Genomic DNA, 25,914 nt, shown 5'->3' with positions numbered 1-25,914 from the left:
TCTTTAGTAAGGCCTTGCAAGGGACTTAAGGACTATCCACATCCAAGAACTCTGATGTGTGCGAACAGCAGAGTTTGTTAGTTTCTTTCTCAAGGAGACAGCTCTCCGAAACTGAAGCGGTGGTATGTGATGGCACAGGCTGCTACAAAGATGTCTTTGTGCTCCCACTTACTCTAAGCCCTACAGTTTAATAGTCCTATTGTACTTCCTTTGCATGGGTGATCAAGTAGTTTTTGAAACCTAGAATATCTCTTAGAAGGAAATTTAAATTTTTAATAAATAGAGTTCTGTGGTCAGGAGTAGTTAAGATTGTTAAAGTACACAAATATAAATTATATATAAATACACCTGAGATTCCAATAACTCTATCTAATTTTAAAAAGTATTATTATTTTTATGTAATAATAGCTTTAACAACAATAATAATAATAGATTCCCAGAACTCTATCTAATAATAATATCTAATAACGATATTATTGAGCATCTACTATGTGCCAGGCCTGCTGTCTTACATGTATTAACTCATTTTATCTTCACAACAACCCAGTGAATGAAGTAATCACAGAGTATTAATGTTATCCTTGGTTTACAGATGAGGAACCTGAGGCAGAGAAGGATGATTAACTTTTTTATGATTATGTCGCTAGTAATTAACAGAGTTAGGGACTGAACTCCGACATTCTGGCTTCAGAGTCTTAACACCTAAGGCTATATGCTTTATGAGCAGGTATTTCCTATCCCAGCAGTGTAGCTGTCTCAGGGATTTGGGTTTTTAAAATGTCCACTTTCTGGAAAGGTTAAGGGAATGTTCTACTTGTTCTTCCTTGGAGGTCCTAGGACCTTCCTTCCTCCCTCCAACCTCACTTCTTCCCCCAAGTCTGCTATAGCTTTCTAGCACATACTCTCAGATGACTGGAATGCATTAGACTGGCTTATTTTTTGAATCAGAACCTCTCTCTACCTCTCTGGCAATGTGTGTGGTTTTGGGTCAGATGGTGTACAAAGCAGGTGCTTTGGAACGCTCTAGTAGGTGTATTTCTTCCACGTGATATATTTAGTTCTCTTGCCTCCTTATAATCCAGCCAGAACTATGGTAGGGTGGACTTGAGGAGAACCATTTGGGATAAAATCATGGTGGGAATTGGGAAGCACTTAAGTAGGTAACAGAGAGTGAAAACTTCAGAGAACTGCACTGTTTTCCATGTGTCTTTGAACATGTTTGTTGAACAATTGCTATGGGAAGTTCAATTAGCTATTCTAGACAGTGTAGGAACTCCAAAGGTAACTCATAAGTCCTCTTTGCCTTGAGAGAACAAGCAAGGGGGAAGTGTGCTCTTGTGATTATAATTATGAAATGATGGAACATTAGATCTGGAAGAGATTTTTGAAATCACGTAGTTTTTAGCCTTTCATTTTGTAGATGAAAACACTGAGGCAGGGAGAAGGGAAGTGGCTTGCCCAGGGTCCCATAGTTACTTAGTGACAAGAGTGGGGGTATAAGGTGGAGAGTGTTGCTGCCACTGGAGAGGTTCACGTAAAATGCATCAGGAGTTCTGATATAGAAGGGATTGTTTCCTGCTAAAATTAAATGCAACTGGAGCTTAAGATCTTTCAGGACTTTGCTCTCAATACCTTTTCTGACGGAAATCTTCTTGTAGATTTATAATGAGTCTATCATCCTTCTTTGGTTTATTTTAATGAGTAGAGGTCATTGAGAAGTAATTTGTATAGGATATGTGTAATTATATACTAAATTCATTGGCTTTCACATGCAGTTCTAGTTAATAGATATCTCCAGCAGGAAGATTGAAATGGTACAATTTTTAATCAGGAATGGCTTTGGGGAACTGTATGTAAATAGGCAGAGTATTTGATTTTCCTATTCCAGCTTTTCTGGCAATTGCTGGTTACTCCTAGCTATAAAAAATGAATTTTAGCAGGGAAGGTATTAAAAATCCGTTGTTTAATATGGTCCAACACCTTGTTCTTTGACTGGAGCACCTTCAAAAACATCACTTAGATAACTTTTAGTTACCATTTTTCTTTCTTTGGAAGGAAACTTTTTCTGTGACATTATCTTTATAGTAAGAGCAATTCCTGAGACTTTTAACTAGTGCCAAGTATCGCAGATTGCCTACATCATGAGTATTTTCCAGGCCCCCCGTGACGGGCCGAGGAGGCTCAAAAAAGGAAGAGGCCAATCCAGGTTTCCTGTGATAAGCCAGAAAGTAGAGACTTTGCAATAATTTTCTTGGAGCTCTAGGATTCCCATTCATGTTTTTGATTTGGGCAAAGTTGAATCCCCTTTAGGATGGAAATTTGTTCCTGTTCTTGAATCTCTATTTTGAAATGAGTAGCTCTATATTCCTTAGCTCATCATTGAGACTATGAAAAGCTAGGTTGGAATTGCAGCTTGCAGTTTTGGAGGATTCATAATTTTAAAAAATGCTATGATATTTAATGTTTTTCTTAGACTTGCAGCATCCCCATTGAAGGTCTCAAATTTCATCTGACCTATTTTTTTTTTTTTTATTGTACCATGCATGCCATGTCTTGTCAGTTTATACTGCTGAAGTCATTTATACTGCTCAGTAAAACTAATTTGGTCTTATAAGTCACATTTTTTTTGCTCTCGTGCATTTATTTATTCATTTATTTAACAATTAGCATCTACTGTTTGCCAGGCACTCTTCTAGATGCTGGGTGTATAACAGTGAACAAAACAGACAACAATTCCTGCTGCCCTCATAGGACTTACATTCTGGCAGGAAGACACAGAAAATAAATAAGTAGATTATATAACAAGAATGAGAGACAGGCTTGAATTTTAAATAGGGAAGTCAGCAAGTCCTCATTTAGAAGGTAACATCTGAGCAAAGACTGGAAGGAGAGAGAGTGAGCCACTCAGAAATTTGAAAGGGGAACAGTTTAGGTCAAGGCAAGAGGGAGGGCAAAGACTGTGAGATGGGACATGACTGGGATATTTCAGAAGCAGCAAGTGTGGATGGAATAGAATGAGAGCAGAGGACAAGTAACAGATGTGAAGACTGAAAGACAAGTAGTGGGGGCCCCTATCTTTATATCTGTAATATTGTAATACGTAGCACTAGGCTTGTACTTGGAGCGAGACGGGGAGCCATTGCAGAGCTTTGACAAGAAGAAGGGAAGCAACACTAGAAGCAGGAGAGTTGAAGGAGGCTTTTGTGGTAATCCACACTACAGACAAAGGGCCGGATTAGGAGAGGCAGAGTTGGTGAGGAATGTATTTATACAGTCCCATATCTTTTCACCAACAAGAGAGTGGCAATTTTTCAGTGCCAATGGAATACCGACAATGACATCTCCCCTTTGTCAAGGGAAAGCTAAGCCAACAACAATGGCCGAAAAAATGTTATCCCTCTCTGAATAGCATTATTCAGATATAATTGACATACAGTAAATTACACATATTGAACATTTATAGTTTCATAAGTTTTAACACACCTGTGAAACCATCCCCACAATCAAGATAATGAACATAGCAATCACCCCAGAAGTTTCCTTGTGCCCCTTTGTAATCTCTTTTCCTGCACTCAGGCAACCACTGATCTGCTTTCTGTCACTGGATTAGTTGGCATTTGCTAGAATTTTATATAAATTGAATTATACATATGCACTATTTTTTCATCTGGCTTCTTTCACTTAGCATAGTTATATTGAGATTCATCCATATTGTTGTATGTATCAATAGTTCATTTCTTCTTTTTTTTTTTTAACTCTTTTTCTTGTGATAAAATATATGTAAGATTTACCATTATAACCATTTTTAAGTGTACAGTTTAGTGACATTAAGTATATTCACACTGCTGTGCAATCATCACCACTATCCATCTCTGGAACTTTTTCATCTTCTCACACTGACACTCGATACCTGTTATACAGTGATTCCCCATTCCCTCTTTCCCCACCCCCTGATAACTATCATGCTACTTTTGCTATGTATTTGACTACTCTAGGTACCTCATACATTATTTGTCCTTTTGTGTCTGGCTTATTTCACTTAACATAACATCTTGAAGATTCATCCATGCTATGGCATAATCAGAATTTCATTCCTTTTTGAGGCTAATGTCCCATTGTATGTATATACCACATTTTGTTCATTAATTCATCCATCAATGGGCATTTGGATTGTTTCCATCTATTGGCTATTGTAAATAATGCAGTGATGAACATTGGTATACAAATATGTTTGAGTCCCTGATTTTAGTTCTTTTGTTTATATACCCAGGAGTGGGATTGCTGGATCCAGCGGTAATTCTTTGTTGACTTTTTTGAGGAACTGCCATATTGTTTTACATTCTCACCAGTAATGCACAAGGGTTCTAACTTCCCCACATCTTTTCCAGTACTTTGTTTGGTAATAGCCATTCTAATGGGCATGAAGTGGCATCTCATTGTAGTTTTGATTTGCATTTCCCTAATGATTAATGATGTTGACTATCTTTTCATGTCCTTATTAGCCAATTATATATCTTCTTTGGAAAAGGTCCATTCAAGTCCTTTGCCCATTTTTATTTATTTATTTATTTTATTTTTATTTATTTATTTTTTAAAAAGATAACCGGTAAGTGGATCTTAATCCTTGGCTTGGTGTTGTCAGCACCACGCTCAGCCAGTGAGCGAACCAGCCATACCTATATAGGATCCGAACCCGTGGCCTTGATGTTACCAGCACCGCACTCTCCCGAGTGAGCCACGGGCTGGCCCTCTTTGCCCATTTTTAAATTGGGTTGTTTTTTAGTTGTTGAATTTTACAAATTCTTTATATATTCTAGATATTAATCTCTTGACAGATATATGATTTACAAATATTTTCTGAAGCAATGGCAGAATTTTTAGTGTTTATTAATGTGATGAGCAAGGGATAAGAGAACAAATTGGAATGGAACATACTTTACTGTCTGCGACATTAATTGGGCATTTTTTTCTTTTGTACTATTTAATGAGAGCATTCATATAGATATTAATCAGCTGTGGGACCTTAGGCAAGTTACTTAAATGCTATGTGACTAAGTTTTCTCATCTGTAAAATAGCGATAAGAACAGAAGCCACCTCAGGACTATAAGGATAAAACACACGTAAAGTGCAGAGAACATAACAACAGTGGTTAGTACATAGTAAGCATTCAATAAATGTTATTTATTTTTAGTTAACTCAAATAAAAGTCAGCTATTTGTATAAGGTTTGCTAAGAAAAAAACTGCAGTTATTTATGCCTTTTCTTCCCATTTTCATTTCCCTGGAGAAAATCATTTTTACTCTTTTCTTTCAAGTAATGTTTTTGGTAGTTAATAACATACTTAACTTACTTTGAGCATTATATTGGCTTCTAGATACAGAAGATGAAGCTGTCTTTTTTTTTCCGTGTCTGCATACGGGTGCACACTCTCTGATTCCACTATATTCTTTTTATAGATGTATTATCATTTTGGTTATATCACCATCTAGCCTTTATAGAGACCATATCCATGAGAATGATATTTAGAGTATGTCATAAACTATAATCACTCTTTCTTTTCTTCTCAACTTTTAATTTCTTTATGTGTTAATAGTGATCTTGCTTTTTGTGTAGTTGGGTAGTTTTCTGAGTGGTTATGACTAATTAAATCCCATGCTTTCTATCAGTTATCTAAATATCTTCCCAAGAGCTTCAGAACCATGAGATATTCTGTCAATTTCATTTTCTTGGAGAAATGTCTTCCAGAGTCTTCTCATCTACTCCAGTCTGGACTGGTTGCCTTCTATGCCTGATGCATAGCTGTTGGATTTTGTGATGTCTTCATCATAATCCAGTGGATTCCCTTTACTGCTCTCTCTGTTGATTCTTCAGATTTCCACATCCCATGTTTCCTTCTTTCCTGATTGTTTATTTTGGTGGTGCATAACTTCAGTGGTTTCTTGAGAAAGGATGCCTAGGTTGTAAACTTGTGAGACCTTGAATATCTTAAATTATCTTTGTTCTACCTTGACATGTGTAGATACTTTGGGTGTGGAAACCTTGGTAGGAAATAATTTTTCTTCTGAATTTTGAGGACATTGCTCTACTCTTTTCATCTTCAGTATCTGTGTTGAGAGTTCTGTTTTTTTCTTCATCCTTTATGACACATTTTTTAATTTTTTCTAATGTTTTATAATTTCACAGTGATATTTTTCAACCACTATACTGGCATTTCTTAGACCTTTCAATCTGGAAATTTATACCCTTCAATTTTGTAATGTTTTCTTGAATTACTTTGTTAATTATTTCTTCCTCTCCATTTTTCTCTTCTCTTTGAAATCCATGTGTTTTGTTTTTTGAATCTTCTGGACTCTTCCTCTAGTTTTCTTATTTTTCCTTTATTTTCAATCTTTGTTTATTTTTTAAATCTACTCTTTGGGAGATTTCATTAACTTTATCTTTTAACCTGTCTCGAGTATTTTTTTATTATTGAAATATAACATAGATCATAAACATATAGCTTGAAGAATTGCCACAGTGAACATATCTGTGTACCTATTACTAACATTGTCCTCACTTCTAAGGCCATAGATAGTTTTGTTCATGCTTGAATTAGATTTGTAAGTTCTTTGAAGGCATGATTTGCATCTTCATCCTTCTTTGTAACTGCATATGATGGAAAATGGGTAAGTATTTAATGCCTCAAATCAGTAAGTATTTGTTGTGTTTGAGGAATTTATACTATTTGACTACATTGTGGCCACTGTCCAATAACTGTTTGATTTCTGTAACTGCAATCTCTGATCAGTATGAGGATTATTTTGAGAGCAGACAGCAGAAACTGGACCTAAACAGGCTTAATTTATAAAGTTAAAGAATTGTCTCATTTAATACTAAGACACTGGCTTCAAGTGTACCTTGTTTCAAGAGTAATGGTGTGATCGGTTTCTAGTTTCCTCCCTTTCATCTTTTGGCTCTTATTCAGCTCATGGCCCCCAAATGACTGCCTCTAGCGTTTGTGGCCACCCTTTTTCTTTTTCATGAGCATTGGGAAACAGAGAAACTGGGTCCTCGATGTATACTTTAAACCCTGGATAAAGCTTTACCTGAAGCTAGATGAACAAATGACGATCCTCTTTTGATTAGCCCCACTTGGTTCTGGCCTTCTATGTTACCTACAAAATAGAGGTTTCCTGTAAGTATCCATGACTCTGTTTGTACCTTTCTGAGGTTGCCCAAAGAATTGTAACCTCTAGTGTTAGAAACTCTGATTTGGAGAATATATTGTTTGAGAAGTATCTCTGCTTTTTTTTCTCATTTTATATTTTATTTCAGATAATATAGTGATTTTGAAGCTTTAGCCAAGGACCCTAAAAGCAATTTTTCTTTCCTTTTCCCACTTTTTTTTTTCGCCCAAGTCCATGAAACATGATGTAATGAGGTTCTCCTATATATGTGAATATTTTTATCTTAAATTTTTTTTCCCAAATGCTTAATCTGAAAGCTGACAGAACCAGACATCATGTTGAAGGGCTTTAGATATTTTCTGTAAAGAGTTTCCAATATTTCACCTGAAATCCCAGAAAACTTATAATTAATTTTACAATTTATCTGTGTCAAGGGACTACGTTTGTCCTGAATTGCTTGTTTTGAGGCATGTGAAAGCAGCTTCTTGTTATAGATTCTAAGCTGGGATTGATTAGCTTTTCTCCCTTCAAACTTTTCTAAATTCTCCATTATTTCAGACCATTTTTTCCTCTGTGGCTGACAAAGAATATGCTCTGTATCATCTGCAGGCTTGACTCCTTCTTCCTCACAACCAATCAAGGAAAGCATTTCTAAACTGTAGAACGCTGACAAGGAGGCTTTTCTTTGGCTAACCTTTCTTTCTTAGGGATATAGTCCTTCAACGGTATTTCTCAAATGCTCTTTGGCATATGCAGTACCTATTTGCCATTACTTTGGGAACCTTTTCAGGAAAAGTATACAAAGTCTGTACATAGAGGCTTGTACCCTCCAGAGGGATTATTCTGAAAACAGATCTGACCTATGAGTCTTCAGTATCTGTCATTGCCCTCAGTGTGTCTAGGTTTCTTACTGTGGTTCACAAAACCCTCTGTGTCCTAGTCTCTGCCCACCTCCCCAGCCTCTTCTCTTGTTATTCATGTCACACTCTTGGAACCCATGTACTGATGAGAAGAATGTATATTCTGCAATTATTGGATGATTCAACATTCCTTTGTGATAAAGACTCTCTACAAAATAGAGATAGAAGGAAAATATCTCAACATAATAAAAGCCATATTTGAAAAACCCACCAACATCATCCTGAATGGAGAAAAGCAGAAAGCTTTTCCTCTAAAAACAGGAACTAGACAAGGATGCCCACTCTCACCACTCCTGTTCAACATAGTATTGGGTGTGCTAGACAGAGCAATCAGGCAAGAGAAAGAAATAAAGGCCATCCAAATTGGAAAAGACAAAGTCAAATTGTCCTTGTTCACAGATGACATGATCCTATATATAGAAAAACCTAAAAATTCTACCAAAAATCTCCTAGAGCTGATAAACAAATTCAGCAAAGTTGCAGCATACAAAATTAATACACAAAAATCAGTAGTGTTTTTATACAGCAACAATGACCTAGCAGAAAAAGAAATTAAGAAAGCAAGCCATTTACAATAGCTACCAAAAGAATAAAATACCTAGGAATAAATTTAACCAAGAAGGTGAAAGATCTCTATAATGAGAACTACAAAACACTGCTGAAAGAAATTAAAAAGGAACCAAAAGATGTAAAGACATTCCACCTTCATGGACTGGAAGAATTAACATTGTGACAATGTTCATACTTCCCAAAGTGATCTACAGATTCAGTGTAATCCCCATCAAAATGCCAATGACATTCTTCACAGAAACAGAAAAAACAATCCTAACGTTCATATGGAACAAAAAAAGACCTAAATAGCCAAAGCAATCCTAAGCAAAAAATAAAGCCAGAGGCATAACACTACCTGACTTCAAATTGTTCTATAAAGCTATAGTAACCAAAAATAGCATGATTCTGGCATAAAAATACACATGGACCAGTGGAACAGAGTAGAAAACCCAGAAATCAGCCCACGTACTTATAGGCAGCTGATCTTCAACAAAGGCACCAAGAACACACAATGGGGAAAGGACAGCCTCTTCAGCAAATGGTGTTGGGAAAACTGGCTATCCATGTGTAGAAGAATGAAAGTAGACCCATACATCTCACCATATACCAAAATCAACTCAAAATGGATTAAAGACTTAAATATAAGACCTGAAACTGTAAAATTCCTAGAAACAAACAAAGAAAACACTTTAGGTTGTAATACTGGGCAAAGACTTTATGAATGAGACCTCAAAAGCACAAGCAACAGAAGAAAAAATAAATGGGATTGAATCAAACTAAAAAGCTTCTGCACAGCAAAGGGAACAATCAGCAGAGTGAAAAAGACAACCTACAGAATGTGAGAAAATATCTGCAAACTATGGATCCAACAAAGAATTAATACCCAGAATATTCAGGGAACTCAAACAACTTAGTAAAAAAACAATCTAATTAAAACATGGGCAAAGAACTGAATAGACATTTCTCAAAAGAAGAGATACTAATGGCCAATAAGTATATGAAAAAATGCTCAACATCACTAATCATCAGGGAAATGCAAATCAAAAACACATTGAGATATCATCTCACCCCAGTTAGACTGGCTGTTATCAAAAAGATGGAGAATAACAAATGTTGGCGAGGATGTTGACAAAGGGGAAACATTATGTACTGTTGGTAGGACTGTAAATTAGTACAGCCATTATGGAAAATAGTATGGAGGTTTCTGAAACAATTACAGATAGAACTACCATATGATCCAGCAACTCCACTACTGGGTATATACCCAAAGGAATGGAAATCGTCATGTCGAAGGTATACCTGCATTCCCATGTTTATTGTAGTTCTATTTACAATAGCCAAAATATGGAACCATATCTTGGTTCCATATGTGTAATATCCATCAGTAGATGACTGGAGAAGAAAACAATGGAATACTGCTCAGCCCTAAAAAAGACTGAAATTCTGCTATTTGCAGCAGCAGTGGATGAGCTTGGAAAAAATTATGTTAAGTGAAACCGGCCAGGCACAGAGAGAGAAATATGACTTGTCTTCACTCATAAGCAGGAGCTAAAATAAAAGAAGGAAAGAAAGAAAGGGAGAAAGAAAGAAAAAGTGAAAGAACAATCACAACAATATGTTGAACTTTCAGAAGGAAAGAACGGAACTGTGGTTATCAGAGGTGGGAAAGGGGTAGGAGTAGGGGGGCTAGCGAGAAATTGGTTAATGGACACAAGGAATGATTGTGTTTTGTAATGATGAACATGCTAATTATCCTGATTTGATCATCACATGTTGGACAAAGGTATTGTTATTCAACTCTGTACCCCACAAATATGCATAATAAATTATGATTTAATGGGAAAAAACATCACTTTAATGAGCACATTTCAAAGGTGCTGGGTTTATGGGAGGGATGAGGAAACACTGATTGCCATTGCTGTCTCTGACTGTCACTCAGGACCTTATTGGTGCCATATTGGAAAGAGTGCCAGGATGAAAGTTAGAGGGGAAAGTAGTCAACCAGCCTGTCAGCCTATAAAGATGACCACTTATTAGAATGTGCATACTCAGTGGCATTAAAACTGCCTGAAAACTGTTGTCTTTGTAGTGTAAAATTGTTTCTTTTTAAAGTTATGATTGATTTGGTCTGTGAGGGACATACGATAAACCTACTTAAACTATTTCTATTCTTTTTTTCTTGTACTATTTGCTACATCTATTGGGATGAAGCAGCCTGAAGCCTTGGAGTATCATAAATATAAACATATGATTTCTCATATCAATATTAGTTAAATATCAACCAATTTAGCATTAATTATTTTATTATGTGGTATGCTATTATTAGTCATATTACATTATTAGGTATTAATCACATTACAACACTATTATTTTTATGTAGCCTAGGCTTCTTCACTAGTGTATGCAGTAGACATCTCCATCAAATCACAAATATCAAGATTCTAGAGCAGGGGTCAGCAAATGTTTTCTATGAAAGGCCAGATAATAAATATTTTCAGCTTTGTAGGTTTTATAATCTGTGTTTTAGCTATTCAAACTTGCTTTTATGTGTGAATGCAGACATGTATGTAAATGAAAGGGCATAATTGTATTCTACTTAAACTTTATTTTTCAAAAACAGTCCTGATTTGTCTGTAGGCTCTGTGACGCAGCTCTAGAGCAAGGTTCAGAGACTTTGCTGTAGGGTCGAGGCAGGTACCACAAATGAATGAAATGAAGTGGCTGTGTGGGAACTGTGACTAGCACAGACCACACACCTTGTCCAAAAGGGGCAGCTACTTCTTACTTATAGTCACTTGTGACTCAGCCATACCAGATCTTGTCATTCAAGAGTAGGTGGGAATTTGGATTTTTATACAAAGTACTTTTATCAGTTGGCAACTGATTTAGATTTGTTAAGGAAATAGAGTGCAGGTCAAGCCACACACCTTTGTGATTTCTTTCCTGATCCACAGCTCTAGTTTAGTGGATTCTGGTATCTGTAAGTATAACTATGTATTATGTATAAATAAGAACTGCCTGGCAAAGGCCATCAGACATGGCTAGCAACTGGCTAGTGCTCGTGCTCCCATTGACTTTTCTTGTGCTTGTAGTACTCTTTCTCACTGTACCTGGGGAAAGTTTCAGAATTCTTCTCCAAACAGGGCTCAGAAAAGCCACAAGCAACAAATCAGTCATGTCCCTTGATATGTAAGATATTTGTCATCTCTGTTCCAGAGGATTTTTAAAAAAAAAATGTTTTGAGGATTAACCTAGAAAATGGCTTTGTACTTTTTATTATATGGCATTATTCTTAAGTCTAATTAAAAGATGCTCTTAACTAAAAAAGTACTTGAGAAAACATGTATTAGAAAGAACAGTATATGTGACAAAAGGTGTATGATTCTCTTAATAGGGCAGTATTAAATTTTAGATTCAAACTTAGGGAATTGAAGAATATCCACAGTTGGATGTGTTCTCAGAGGTCGTTTAGCAGTATATCTTCCTTGCACAGACCATGAACTTGGATTTCTGCTCTGTTCTATTTCATCAAACCAAGTGCAGAGTAATGTGACTGAACAGTTATAAAGAGGAGATCCTTTTTTTCCTTTCTTTTACTGCTTTGAGCCTTGTATACAGTTACTGTAGAGTAAAATGTGCAGAATTTAGGGATTCTGTATATGAGTATGTGCCATCTGGGATATCTGCACTTCCGGATTGTTTATGTGATATGTTCATGAAGAAGCCTAAGTAAAATATGCTTCGTTGTCCATTTTGATTGCGTACAACTTTGCATTTTTTTGTCTTCCCTCTACCCTCTGTAAGTCTAAATGCTGTTGTCTTTCAAATTTGACCTTCTCTAATTCTCCTTGAACCTTTCTCTTCTCTAAACTTCTTTAGTATTGAGGTCTGTACTAGTTTAGCAGCAATGTCATGCTTTCTTATGTTCTTTGGTTTAATTTGAGGTATTTTTTCCCCCAAACATTTTCTTTCCCTGCCATCTAGCACAGTAAAGACTGAATGGTATGAACTGAAAGAACACTTTGTTTAAGCAAGCAGCTTAGTACAAGTCTTCATTGAATGCCTTCTATGTGCCAGTTACTAGGGCTCTAAATGTGGATGAAATAGAAAAACGGACCCTGCCTTTGAAGACCAGAGTTTAGTAGAGCAGTTTAAAGTCTAATGGAATTTAAAATTAAAATGTTCCCTTAAGAGTAATCAGTGATGAACATTCACAGTTCTACTAAAAGGAAAGCTCTGCTGAGGCATAGCCCTTTGTTTCAGTCACTGATACATCCCAAGTACCTGGTACTGTGCCTAGCAGTACCTGGTACTGTGCCTAGTATACAGTAAGTGATCAGTAAATATTTCTTAAGTGCACTTTACAAAGTTTTTATGTAGGGTCATTCTTTCAGGACTGTGAGTGTAGGCAAACCATGGTGCGTACCTTCTACCTCTTTTATGTGTTTCTCCCACTCTTGTACCCCAGAGAAATCAGTCTTGAGTATCCTTTGAGAAATATTATATGTACTGTATTTTTTTATACAAATTATAGCCTATTAGTTTTTTTCTCTTAAAGATATAGCAGATACTTCCATATCAGTACATAGTCATATTATTTTTAAAGACTACATAGTAGGGCCGACCCTGTGGCGCACTCGGGAGAGTGCGGCGCTGGGAGCGTGGCAGTGCTCCCGCCGCGGGTTCGGATCCTATATAGGGATGACCGGTTCGCTCGCTGGCTGAGCGCAGTGCAGCCGGTCACAAAAAGACAAAAAAAAAAAAAAAGACTACATAGTAATTTATTATTTGGACATATTGTAGTTCATTTAATCAGAACCCTTTTTATGGACAGTTAGGTTATTGTTGATCTTTTGCTTTTATAAACAGTACTGCAATAAATTCGCTTGCTCAGCAATCATTTTGCAACCTCTGCAAGTAGGAATTTTAGCATACATTTCTAAAAGTGGAATTCCTATAAGGGTCAAAGGGTTTATGCATTTGTAATTTTGATAAGTATTACCAAATTTCCCTCTACAGAGAGTACGAGTGTGCCATTTTGTAACACTAACATCATATTTTTTCAAAATGATTGATCTTTTCTGATTTGATAGGCAAAAAATATCTCTTGTGGCTTTAATTTGTATTTCTCTTATGTGACTAAGTTGGAACATCATTTTGTGTTTATGAGCTAGTTTTATTCCCTTTTATGCGTTCTGTTTTCATAACATTTGCCCATTTTTCTATTTGGCTATTGATCTTTAGCCTATTGATATATAGGAGCTCTTTATATATTAAGAAAATCATTTCTTGGCTATTTTTGCCTGTTTATATTTCCATGAGTATTATAGAATCAACTTGTCTAATTACCAACTCCACTCAACTAAAGAAACAATCTTGTTGGTCTTTTTATTTTGACTGTATTAAACTCTTAGTTGAACATAAGGAGAACTGACATTTCCATGATGTTCGGTCTTAGTTCCCAAGAATATAATATGTCTTTACATCTGTTTAAATCTTCTTTTGTAGCCTTTAATAACACTTGAAAGTTTTTCTTCATGTAGACAACGCACAAATGAGAATCTTACTAGATATTGTTGTAAATGGGGTATTTGTTTATATTTTTATGTTATTAATTACTGTGATTTCATTTTGTAGCTAGCGTTTTCTTAATTTGTTTATTGCTTGGGGTGTATTTTCCCTTGTTGATTTGAATATGGATAATCATATCATCTGCAAAAAGATTTATTTCTTAAAAAATTTTATATCTCTTATTTTTTCTAATTAAGGCTGCTCTATCATGCAACTCCAGAAGGCACTACTGTGTTGGCCATTGCATCCAGAATAATGTTGAATAATTGGATAAAAAGATATCCTTCTCTAATTCTTAGAATATGATGTTGGCTTTGGAGTTGAGACAGATCTATATTTTATTTGGTTGAGGAAGTAGCCACCTATTCCCCTTTTATTGATGTTTTTATCATGAAAGGATGTTGTATTTTATAAAATATTTTTGTGTCACCAGAGTGGTGACTCTTGTTTTTTTTTTTTTTTTGTTTTGTTTGCTCTATGAAAATGGTGAATTTTAAGTATAAGTTTTTATATGTTAAGATGTCCTATGCCCAGAATAAGTTCTACTTGGTCATGGAATGTTCTTTTAACATGCTGCTGAATTTGGATTTTATTTTCTTATATTTAGGAATTTTGAATTGATTTTCAGATTTGAGATTGGTTTGTGTATGTGTGCATTTTCTTTTTGGGTTTTGATACATATTTTTCTATGAAGCTTTTCTTTTTCTATGCTCTTAAACAATTTAAAGTATATTAAAAGTATTCATTCCTTAATTGTTTGGTAGAATTCTCCTTGGAAACTCTCTGTGTTTTCTTGAGAGAGAATTTTTTTGACAAATTCCTTTATACCTTCCATGGTTTGTTTAGGTTTTTTACCTCTTCCTAGATTCAATTTGGTATTTAATATTATTCTAAAAAAAAACTATTCATTTAATTTAGATTTTCTAATTTATTTGCCTGGAATTGAACAAAATAATCTTTTATCTTTGTCAGTATCAGTGGCTATTTTCTCATCATTTTATGAGGGTACTTCAAAAAGTTCATGGAAAGATCTGTACTATATTTCAATTCTGTTTTTCCATGAATTTTTCGAAGTGTTCTCCTATTTAAAGTTTCTTGATGAAAAAATAAATGACATGTTAAAAATATTCTAGAATGTCTTTTTAGAAAATCTGCCAAAAGGAGGATATGCTTCACTAACATTCATATTTTATTAAAATATCAATTATTTATAAGATAACTATAGTAAAACCAAGAAGTTTAGGTTAAACGTTTCCTTTCTGATCACTTTCTTCTTTTTTGACAGGCCCCGAAGAAGAAAGTGACGATGATTCCCATCTCGAGGGCAGAGATCCTGACACTTGGCATGTTGGTTTTAAGATCTCGTGGGACATAGAGACACCTGGCTTGGCAATACCCCTTCACCAAGGAGACTGCTATTTTATGCTTGGTAATGTTAGGAGAATCAAGATTATATTGTTGCTCTAGTGTCTAAGTTTAGATTATTGGGTACATATTTTGAATATGTCTTTAGAAATAAATTTTTTGAGTATTTTATATGAATCACGAAACTTCTGTATAAGAACACGTAATTAGTTTTTTGGGGTTTTTTTTGCGATATTGCCAAATTTTTAAAAGTTGCTTCTCTTTTCATTCTCATTGTTTATGGAGTTCCCCAAATGTACTAAACAATTTTCAGGATTCTTCATCAGAGCTACTAAATCATCTAAATCAACAGTGTAACTTGCTAAAATACTGTTCTGTCTGTTTAAGTTTTTAGCAGTGAGAGAGTTTTTCTAGTTTTGAATTTTGTTTCTTCTCATGAACAGCTGACCTGACAATAGGGCTCTTCTCTCTCCTTGTCATTTAGTTCTTTGGGAAGCAATATTTCAGCTGTGGTTAGGCTAACTAAAGCTATGGAGTTTATGGTGCTTTGTTTTTTTGCTTCTTTACTCTTAAGTTTTTTGTGTTGTTTTTTTGGACTTGCTGCTTATTTTCTGATGCACAGTGTGCAAACAGTGTCCTTTTTTACTCACAAGCTTCTTTGGGTTTTGGTTTATTTTCTCCTTGACTCTAGCTCCTGATTATTCAGGGTTTATCTCACTCCCATGGGCGTGGGGGAAATCAACTCATATGTTGGTTTTAGAGCCAGGAAGAACCAAGGCTCAAGCCCGGTATTTATGATAAGAATTAATTCCCAGTTAGTTGGATATTCGTAGACATTGGCCTGTCATAGAGACTCCACTATGTTACAGGCACTGTGTAAGGTTCTGGGGGAGATATTGGAGATGGGTAAATCTTGGTCCTGGCCTTCTCAGAATCCTTTATTTATGTACTATTTCTCTCTAAATAAGTTCATTTTTTTTTTCTTTCTTTGAAATGAATTCATTTTAAAAGAAGATTTTATATCACTGTCTTAAATGGAAAACATGTATCTCTTGGCATAATTAGAAGGATTTTGTAAATACAAATATAGAAAAACTAAAAAGTATTAAGTGCCTGCTACTGTGGTTTGCTGGAGATCCAGAATCTGAGTCCCCTTCTGTCTTTGTTAAAAACAGAGATTAGTAACTGTTAGAGAGGTGTTAACTGTATAATTGTACCAATCTGAGACTTTCTCCTTAATGTCGGAAGGAGGATGGGAAGATCACTGCGTAGGGACTTTTTCTCACCGTGTGATTCAGTGATATTTAATGCTGTGTCCCTTTACCTCTGAAATTCTTCTCATGGGGTGATTCCTGCATTTGTTGAACAGTGATCTGAGTAAGCCCTTAACCTCTTGCCTTTTATTTGCATGTTGCTTTACAATTTACAAATCAGTTTCACATAAGCAATCTCATTCAGTCTCCAAAGAACCTTGTGAAGGAGATGGCAGAGATTGTTAAGTAATTTGCCCAAAATCACTCCGTCTGAGGCAGAACAGGGACCAGAATGGGTTGCAGGCTTCACATGCAGTGCTGTTCCCACTCAAAATGGGACCATTTCAACTTGGTCCCAATACAATGTAATCTCTTATGTGAAAATGTTTTTAGGGCTAAGGTCAACTCTTCTCCTTTCTCTCTCCTGCCTGACCTCAGGAACTAAGTTTCTATTTGGAAATCTCTGCTCCATCAAGTGTATAATTTTTTTTTTATGTACCACCCAAATATGGATATTTGACCTGAGTCTAAATGGGTGTTAACTTAGCCAATAAGTCACTTTCCTTTGGATACTTTGTTCAGGAGTTTTTATTAGCAATTTGCATCTTTAAAAGAAATGTGAGCTGGAAGAGTGCCCTTTTAAATAGCTTTATTAGTTTTTTTCTGTACATAAAAGTAGTAAATATACATTGTAAAAGTTCAGCTGTATTCCACGTATTTACTAGAATCTTATGTGTTCTCATTAAAAAGCAGTGAGTACTCACTGCAGAGAAAGAAACTCTGAAAAGTATCAAACAAAAAAAAGAAAAGAAAAATTAGGCGTATGCCTGATTTAATATATTCTTTTTCAGTCTTTCTCTCTCTCTCTCTCTCTCTCTCTCTCTCTCTCTATCTGGAATGATAGTAGTAATATGAATGATAACCACATTTATTAAGGACTAATGACAAGTCAAGCATTCTTTTAATCTTCTCAATGACTATGAGAAGCAAATATTAGCTGTATTGCAAAAGAGGAAATCAGAGTTAGATTAATGTGGTTACTTAGCCATGGTAACACAGCTAATAAGAAGTATGGATTGGATCTTGTCATTTTAGATGTGATACTCCATGTCAGCCCACCCTGCTGCCCCCGATATGGATGCCCTCCTCATCGCACTCAAGCACTGACCCCTGCTCTGGGCTTCTGTGCCCCCTTCTCTCTGCCACAGCATGATGTGTCTGCCTCACCTAATGGCTTTAGGACTAAATTGTTCAGGAAGGGAAAAAAAAGATGACCATGTTCTGTTTGTTTCTTTCTTTTCCATTTCTTTTTAAAGTTATGGTTTTCTCAGTGTTTAAGAAATGGATTAATAATGAAAATATTATATATAAATTATCCATTTGACATATGTTATAATGAATATGCACTTTTAAATATACATTGGGTCCCTTTAGCTATTGTATGTGATAAACAGAGGAAATTAGTGTTGTTATTTTATAAGAGCTGATATTCAAGATATAAAGTCTACTCCTGATTTTCCAACTCCTGCCTTCAGGTATAGGTGAAATAGTTGGTATCTTACTGAACTCTACCACAAAGTTGGCATTTAGAGTGTATTTTCTTACTAAGATGTTACATTTGATTTCTAAAATGAATCTTCCCCATCTCTTCTCTAAAAAACAAAACAAAACAGAAAAACAAGCAAAAGTAAAAGTAACTGTGGTCAAATGCTGCCTTTTCTCTTTACTTTTAAATCCAAATGGTGCAAGGAACTCCATGGAGGGACCTCAGCTCCATGCTGATATCTGAAATCTGAACTTCATAGCACTTACGAAAAGGAAACAGTTTAGCTCAATTTATAATAATATATTGGTCTGCAGAGGAAGTGCAGACTGAACCCTGCTGTCTCAAGTAAATACTCCAGGGGTGTCTGATGGGGAACGTGTCGGGTGCCTGTAATAAATCCACTGCCCGTGGAAGTGAATGAAGGCCCTGCTGGCAGTGCCTGAGGACATGCTTAACTGAAGTTGTCATGGTTTTACTTTTAAATTGGAATCTGTGCCCTAATCTCAGAGTTAGACATGACCAGATTTGCAAACAGATTTACAATTTTCACTAATTTTCCAACCAGGACTTCAAAACACACTTAGAGGAAAAAAAAAAATACACTCTGGTCTTTCTCAGAGTAGGATGATTTACTTTGCCACAGATGTTTTCCATAGACTGAATGTTACTAGGGAGTTAGCAGCTTAAAATGGCTTGGAGACAAACTGTGGGTTTTTTGTGGAACAGATTATACAGTTCAAGGGACATCAACCAAATTATGTTCAGTAAGCAGGAGCTGGGTGTGGAAGTGGGATGTTTCAGGACAAAGGTGAGTAGTAGGGAAACATTTGGGGCAAACCCCATTTTTCCTCCCTTTAATTTATTACTATTATTTTTTACGTGTCACTGTTCATGACTGTGTTCTCTCTGGTCTCTTTACTTTTGTTTCCTTAAACCCAACTAAATCTCAGTTTTAAATGTCTTGTTACTATAACAAACAGCCGTCTCAAAGCTTCAATTGCCAAGTAAAAAGTCCACTTCAAAAAAAGAAAAAAGCGATATATATTGAAATGCATAGCATTTGTTTTTTGGTTTTGCTTTACCTCACCGATAGTGGTGGGTAGAGAAATGACAAGGCCGTGGGATTGGGTGACTAGGTCCCAGACTCACTGCATGGTCTCTACCACCTCTCTGAGTCTCTGCCTGCACTGTAAAATAGGTGCATAACGATACTTCCTTCGCAGGGTTACTGTGAGGACAATAAGAACATATATGGGAAAGTGCTGTGTAAGCTACGATCTGAACGTGGGGACTCATTATGAAGAATGGGACCTGGCTTATGCATATTGAACAACCAATGAGCTGAGTGGGTGATAAAAGAGCGCTGAATGTTGTGTTCTTATTCTGCTTCATGCCCTGAGCTTTCCAGCTTTGTACCTAGCTATTCCACATGTGTGTTTCCGTAGCCACATCAAGGAACTACAGGAAAGGGAAATGTCACCAGTTGATTCTCGAGGGCGAGAAGAGTTCACATCTGGCCATTGCTGAATCAGAGCTCTGCGATAACTATTACTTTGGTTGAAGCTGCCTTTACTTACAAAGCCTGGTCAGCAGTTTTTTTTATAGATTATTTCACCTTCCTTGAAATACCTATGACTTAGATGAAGCAAGACCCAGAACACTGAACATTTGATATGATATAACCTGAAAATATGCCATGCTTCTGTTTTTCAAGTCAACATGGGCACTCTAGTTAGACTCTGTAGCCATGTCAGCAGGAGGAACAAAGGCCTTTAGGAGTTTAAAGTCTCTTAATTGGGGGTTCATGTGGGATTAAACTGGAGACTGTGTTATCTTTATAAATTCTCCAGGTGTCCCTCAGTCCTGCCCTGATTTAGATATTTTGTTCAAAGGAAAGGCTTTTGTTATTTCTTCCTCTGACCCCATTCCCTTCCTCTCCCAACCTCTGACCAACTCAAGTAAAAAGGACATATAATTTATGGCTTAATCATAAATTTGAAATAATTATGCTTTATTACCTCTCATGGGTCTTGAAATGTAGGTGCTATGTTCTGCTTTTTGCCGAGGCAAGGGAATAATACAGAAACAGTAATAAATTATAACTTCAGGCTGCAGTCGGTAAGCTTGAGGAATTGCCATTTAAGTGGAAAGTGCTTGAACAGCCAAATGAGCACCTGTCATGCTTATTTTCACTTTGAGAAGTAGAAACATGACAGTATAGTTTCAACTGCTTGTCCAAAGTGAACTTATTGTGTTCTTATCTTCTTAGCAACTGCAGTATTTGCTTCTTGCATTTCACATTTTTGTAGGGGTGAGAAGATATCTCTCCTCCAGAAACTTTCACTCTAAAATATGCCCCCAAATGCTGACATTTTCAAACTTGTGCTTTTTGACTTGATACCTGATTTTTTTTTTTTTTTTTAAAATTAGAATTGGGGAGGGAGCCATGACTTCTGGACTCTGCTCTGAGGTTGGGGATCTGAGTGTGTTCTTGGGCACTTGAAAGGCTTTATGTCTTTCTTACACATTCTTTCTTACACATCTGGGTTTTTTGCTCATTTCTGCTCATTTCTGTATCATCTGTGTGTTGAACTTTACTTGAAATACATGTGATGAGTACCTACTGAGGGCTAGGCACTGTGCTGGAAGCTTTGATGTGTTTTATTTACTCCTCATTACAAGACTATCAGGTAGTAGTCCTCTCACTCTGACACTCACTTTTTTTCCAGAGAAGAAAATTGATGGGATTTGACTGCTGATGGATATAGGGTTTCTTTTAAGGGTATGAAAATGCTCTATAATTAGTTTGCAGAGATGGCTACACAACCTTGTGAACATAGTAAAACACATTGAATTATATACTTTAAATGAATGAATTGAATGGTATGTGAATTAGGTCTCAATAAAGCTCTTTTAAAAGAAGAAAATGAAGCTTACAGAGATATAATACATTGTTCAGGGTGACATACCTAGTGAAGCTTGTGTTTGAATCCAAGTTTTTCTAAGACCAAAGCTGTTCTTTTTTCTACTGACCCATGGTGTCCCTACCAATTCTATAGTCATGGTATCCTTTTTCTTTAAAAATGTAAGAGAAGATAAATAACAAGTAATAGATGAATACACATGTCTTCTCATTCAAACAATATGGAACTACACAGAATAAAATGTAGTTCTCTTTTACCTTGCTCTCCCATCTGATCCTTTTATATGCTTTAGCTTAAATATAATTATATTAATATATTTTTATACATGTTGCTGTTGTGTTTTTAAAAAATATATAAACGGGACTTTATTATGCACATTACTGTAGTACTTGCTTTTCTTCTTTTTTTACTAAATAATATGTCCCCCAAATTTTTCATGTCAGTACCTCATTTATATTATTATTGTTGTTAGAAAAATCATACATGTACTAAGAAATAAAAATTTAAACAGTTGAGGAAAATCTAAAATAGAAAGTGAAAAACTTCCTCCCATCGATCTCCAAGTTTCATTTCTAAGAGGCAACCTACTTTTCACTATATTTGCATTTTGGTTTTTGTTTACCTCTATAACACTTCAACATATGCTTATACTTTTTCTTCATCTAACAACTTTTAGTACTGTTAGTTGTTTCTCCATTAAGAAAAGTGTGATTAACTATTACATTACCTTTCACTCTTGCTAAGTTTTGCTAATTAATATTTACTTTTAGTTTTAGTTTTTTAAAAATAATTGCTTATCTTAAGAATCAATTTTTGGATACTTTCTCTTGACTTTTAGTGTATAAGATGGGTAGTTAATGTTCTCTTTCAGCTATATCATTACCTTGACATTGTTGAGGTTTATAACTTTACACACAGATCTGTAATTTTGATAAAGCTAGCACACTTTATACGTTGACCCTGAAATTTTAAAGCCAGTATATAACAATGCTTATGTATGTATTATTTATTACAGAACCAGGTAGAGTGACTGGATTCATAAATAGAAGATGTAATCCATTGTAATCACTAAACCTGTGTCAGTCAATGGGGAATGTTACAAATGTCAGGTCAAAGTTTTATACTTCATTAAAGTCTCAGAATCATGCCACATTTTAGCTTGCTTTGTATTTGAATTATGACTTTCTTGTACAGCTTTCTCTTTTTCCCTGGAATTTATAATTGCCTTTCCTTATTCTTAATGGACAGAAGAAGCATGCTATAGTGATACCTCTATGTCACCAGATGTTTTGTCATATGACTTGTTTAAAGTTTTGATAGATACTGACATTTTTAAACCCCATCTAGCACAGTTATCATACTGGGATTTCTTCTCGTTAAACTCCTTTGCCAATTCTATTTTTACTCGGATCTGTTGTGTTTCTGTTCTTGGAGTTTTCTAAAAACTCTGTCTTCTATAAATTTTATAAAAATTCTGTCTATTATAGTTTAGATTTCAAAGGGCAATGACTGTTTTAGCTTTGTATTCTCCACAGCATCTAATACAGTAGTTTAAACATGGGAGGTGCTGGAAAAGTAATTGTTGAATTAATGAGTGAATGAATGAACCAAGGATTGGCTTTTCTTTCATTTCATGGCAGTATGACTTAACCATATAGGCAAAAGGAAATATTTATTCTGTCCTTGAAAGGTCCTGACTGGGAAAGGTTTTAAGTTCCTCCCCAAACAGATGGCCATTCACCTAGTGCTTACAGATCTCCAGAGACAGAATTTAGAATCTTCGCTTATAGCCTATTTATTTATACATGCTTTATTTCCTTATATGTAGTCTAAATAACCATGTGGCGTCACAGAATTTTCCAAATTGATGCAGTATCTGGATCAATCTGTACCCTCTCTTCTAAATCTTTTATAGGAAAATCAGCGAGGGTAAAAGTAATGTCTTGGTTTCTTTTAAGCTGAGGATGGATGTGTTACTGTGAATTGTGAGAGCATTTTTTTCTCTCATGTTTCATTCAATCAGAGTCACTGCATTGGGGTAGTTCTGTATCTGGGTTGGGTGGGTGGAATTTTTCCCATTGGCTAGCAGTCATTATATGCCCTCGTTGGCTCTTTCTCTAAGTAATGTTATTCCTAAAAGCATGAGCATAGGAAAAAATTTTTCAGGCCTTTATTTAAATTGTATATCCTGTGTATATTATTTGCCACTCTGTAAAGACAGTGGAAAAGTGACTATGAAAGAAGCCATTTTTTTTCCCAGTTGATCCTTACTGAAGGTTTGAACTCAGGACTAGACCAAGAATGAGTTTGACATACTGATTCAGTCAGTGCCTGCAGGAGATTTCAAGGCAAGACTATTACCCCATGCTGGAAGACTCATTAGACTTTGTCTTCTAGGCCCAGTAAACATCTTAAATATTTTTTAAAAATATAAATTATAGGGCCGAGCCCGTGGCGCACTTGGGAGAGTGCGGCGCTGGGAGCGCGGCGACGCTCCCGCCTCGGGTTCGGATCCTATATAGGAATGGCTGGTGCACTCACTGGCTGAGTGCCGGTGACGAAAAAGACAAAAAAAAAAAAAAAAAAAAAAAAATATATATATATATATATATATAAAAATTATAGTACTTGGTCAATTTATTATAGCAACTTTGTAGTCTGTCCTAAAATTGCTTGAGGTACAAACCTTTTTCCTTATCTTTGTTCACACTGTTCTCTTCACCTTGTCATGTTTTCCCCCTCATCTAGGTATATGTATAACCCACTTATTCAAGGGTGATGTAAAAAAATTTAGTACCCACAGTGGCATGGGGTACCAACCAATTAATGCAGATGTCATGACTCTTTTTCCCCTTGGGACTACAGCTATTGGTATAGAAGTCTTATCTTACTGACTAAAGCTAAATTTTTTGAGAGACAGTACTGTATTCTGTATATTCTTGTATTACACACAGCACTTAAAGCCGTGCACATAAAGAAACCTTCCACAAATTTGGAGAGAGCATCCTTTTTCCCTCCCTAGGAATTAGCCAATAACAATAGCCATCCTTCTCAATTGCTAATGGAAAACTGGGTGTGAGGTAGAAATGAGTCAATAGGGAGGTGAGAAGGTATATGAAGAAACAGAAATTAGAGGTTTAAGTGGCTGCTTCTGATTTATTCATTAAGTTTATTTGGGACGTTCTTTTTCCCACAGTTTACTGGAGCAGCAGGCAGAAATGATGGCTCTGCATGTACAAAGGGGGAAAAGAAGAAAACTACTTCACTAAGCTTTTCCGTCAACCCAACGTCTGTCCCTTCTCAACTTTCCATTTCCCCAACCCCCCATGCCCTCCACCCTCTCGGGTAGAGTTGCAACCTGGAAGAGTAAAAGTGGAAGGTAGCCCTTGACAAAGTGGGGTTAAGGATCTTTTCGCATATTTAGAAAGCAAAAATGAATTATTGACCTCAAGAATCTATTTTCTTTAAAACTCTGCAGCAAACTAAGCATTCCACAAAAGATAATTTTTAAAAAAGGGGGAGAGAGAGAAGGGAAGCTGTGTATGTTGAGGTCATCTTTACTTCTGTATTTGCTTTTATAAAAGAGTTTTTATTTCTATGGGAAATTATATTTGGGGAAAGATTTACAAACCTAACCAGAGCTCTTACTGCCTTCACCGATGGCTGAGTGTCATCCTGTTTATTTGGTGAATGAGTACCTCTTTTCTATGAATCTCTACATCGAATATTTCCATCAGTATCTTTAAAATGTAATGATACTTACTGTTTTATTTTTTTATTGCTGAGTACAAATGTAATAATAGAAGACTAAAAGAAGCCATCCGTTTTAAGATGCATTCTAATTTTAGAGATGTTAAATGTGAAAAAAAAATATGTACCTTAGAATTGATGAAATATGATACGTGCTCATTGTAGGGAATTTATAAACAATAGGAAAATGTGAAGAAGAGATAATATTATTTATAACTATTTGGTCTAATTCCTTTTAGCATTTCATTTTATACTTGGTAACATGTTTATTTATTTATTTTTAGAAAGCTAATGCCATATTTTTATAAAGTTTCGTATCCTGTTTTTTCCCCCAATACTTTTGTATCCTGAGCATTTTTTCTTATCATTATATATTCCTTGAAAATATAATTTTGAAAAACTGGTTTAAAAATTAATTCTCTACTTTCAAGCAAGGTTGTGGAATACATGTTTCCAGTGCTTGTCCTCTCACAGAAACATCAATTTGAACACCTATCCACACATGAAAATACCTTCATAAGAGCTAAAGAATCCAAGTGAGAGATTACAACACCCGGGGGGAACACAGAAATAAGAAAAGACAGTTGAAGAAGATATGAAGAACAGTTTCATATGACCCATGTCACTCCTTCTCAAGCCTGGGAGGCACAGCACCAAGAGGGATACCCTCCACATGGGAGAAGAAGAGTGAGGTGAGTACCTGACTTCATTTTGGACCCGGAAACCAGCCTACTCTAATGAACCCTGGTGCCATGCTGTCCTCTGCAAACCAAAGCTTCAGGTAGGACCCACAGACCCAAGCTCCAGATCCACTGTAGCATCAGGCCTGCCTACACTGACACAGGCTCCAGACTGGCCTCTGTGGA

At 35.8% G+C, this 25,914-nt stretch overlaps 1 protein-coding gene across 1 annotated transcript in view; it reads left to right on the top strand.

Moving 5' to 3' along the window:
• Positions 1 to 25,914, top strand: part of FTO (FTO alpha-ketoglutarate dependent dioxygenase) — a 368,578-nt gene that overhangs the window by 116,002 nt on the left and 226,662 nt on the right. The window contains exon 4 of the mRNA XM_063112160.1: positions 15,496 to 15,639. Coding sequence (XP_062968230.1) covers positions 15,496 to 15,639 — 144 coding nt within the window. The remainder of the gene's footprint in view (positions 1 to 15,495; positions 15,640 to 25,914) is intronic.

The sequence above is a fragment of the Cynocephalus volans genome, chromosome 10 (assembly GCF_027409185.1).
Source record: "Cynocephalus volans isolate mCynVol1 chromosome 10, mCynVol1.pri, whole genome shotgun sequence".
NCBI lineage: Eukaryota > Metazoa > Chordata > Mammalia > Dermoptera > Cynocephalidae > Cynocephalus > Cynocephalus volans.
The sequence above is the reverse complement of the archived record's forward strand: the minus strand, read 5'-3'. Positions and strand labels throughout refer to the sequence as shown.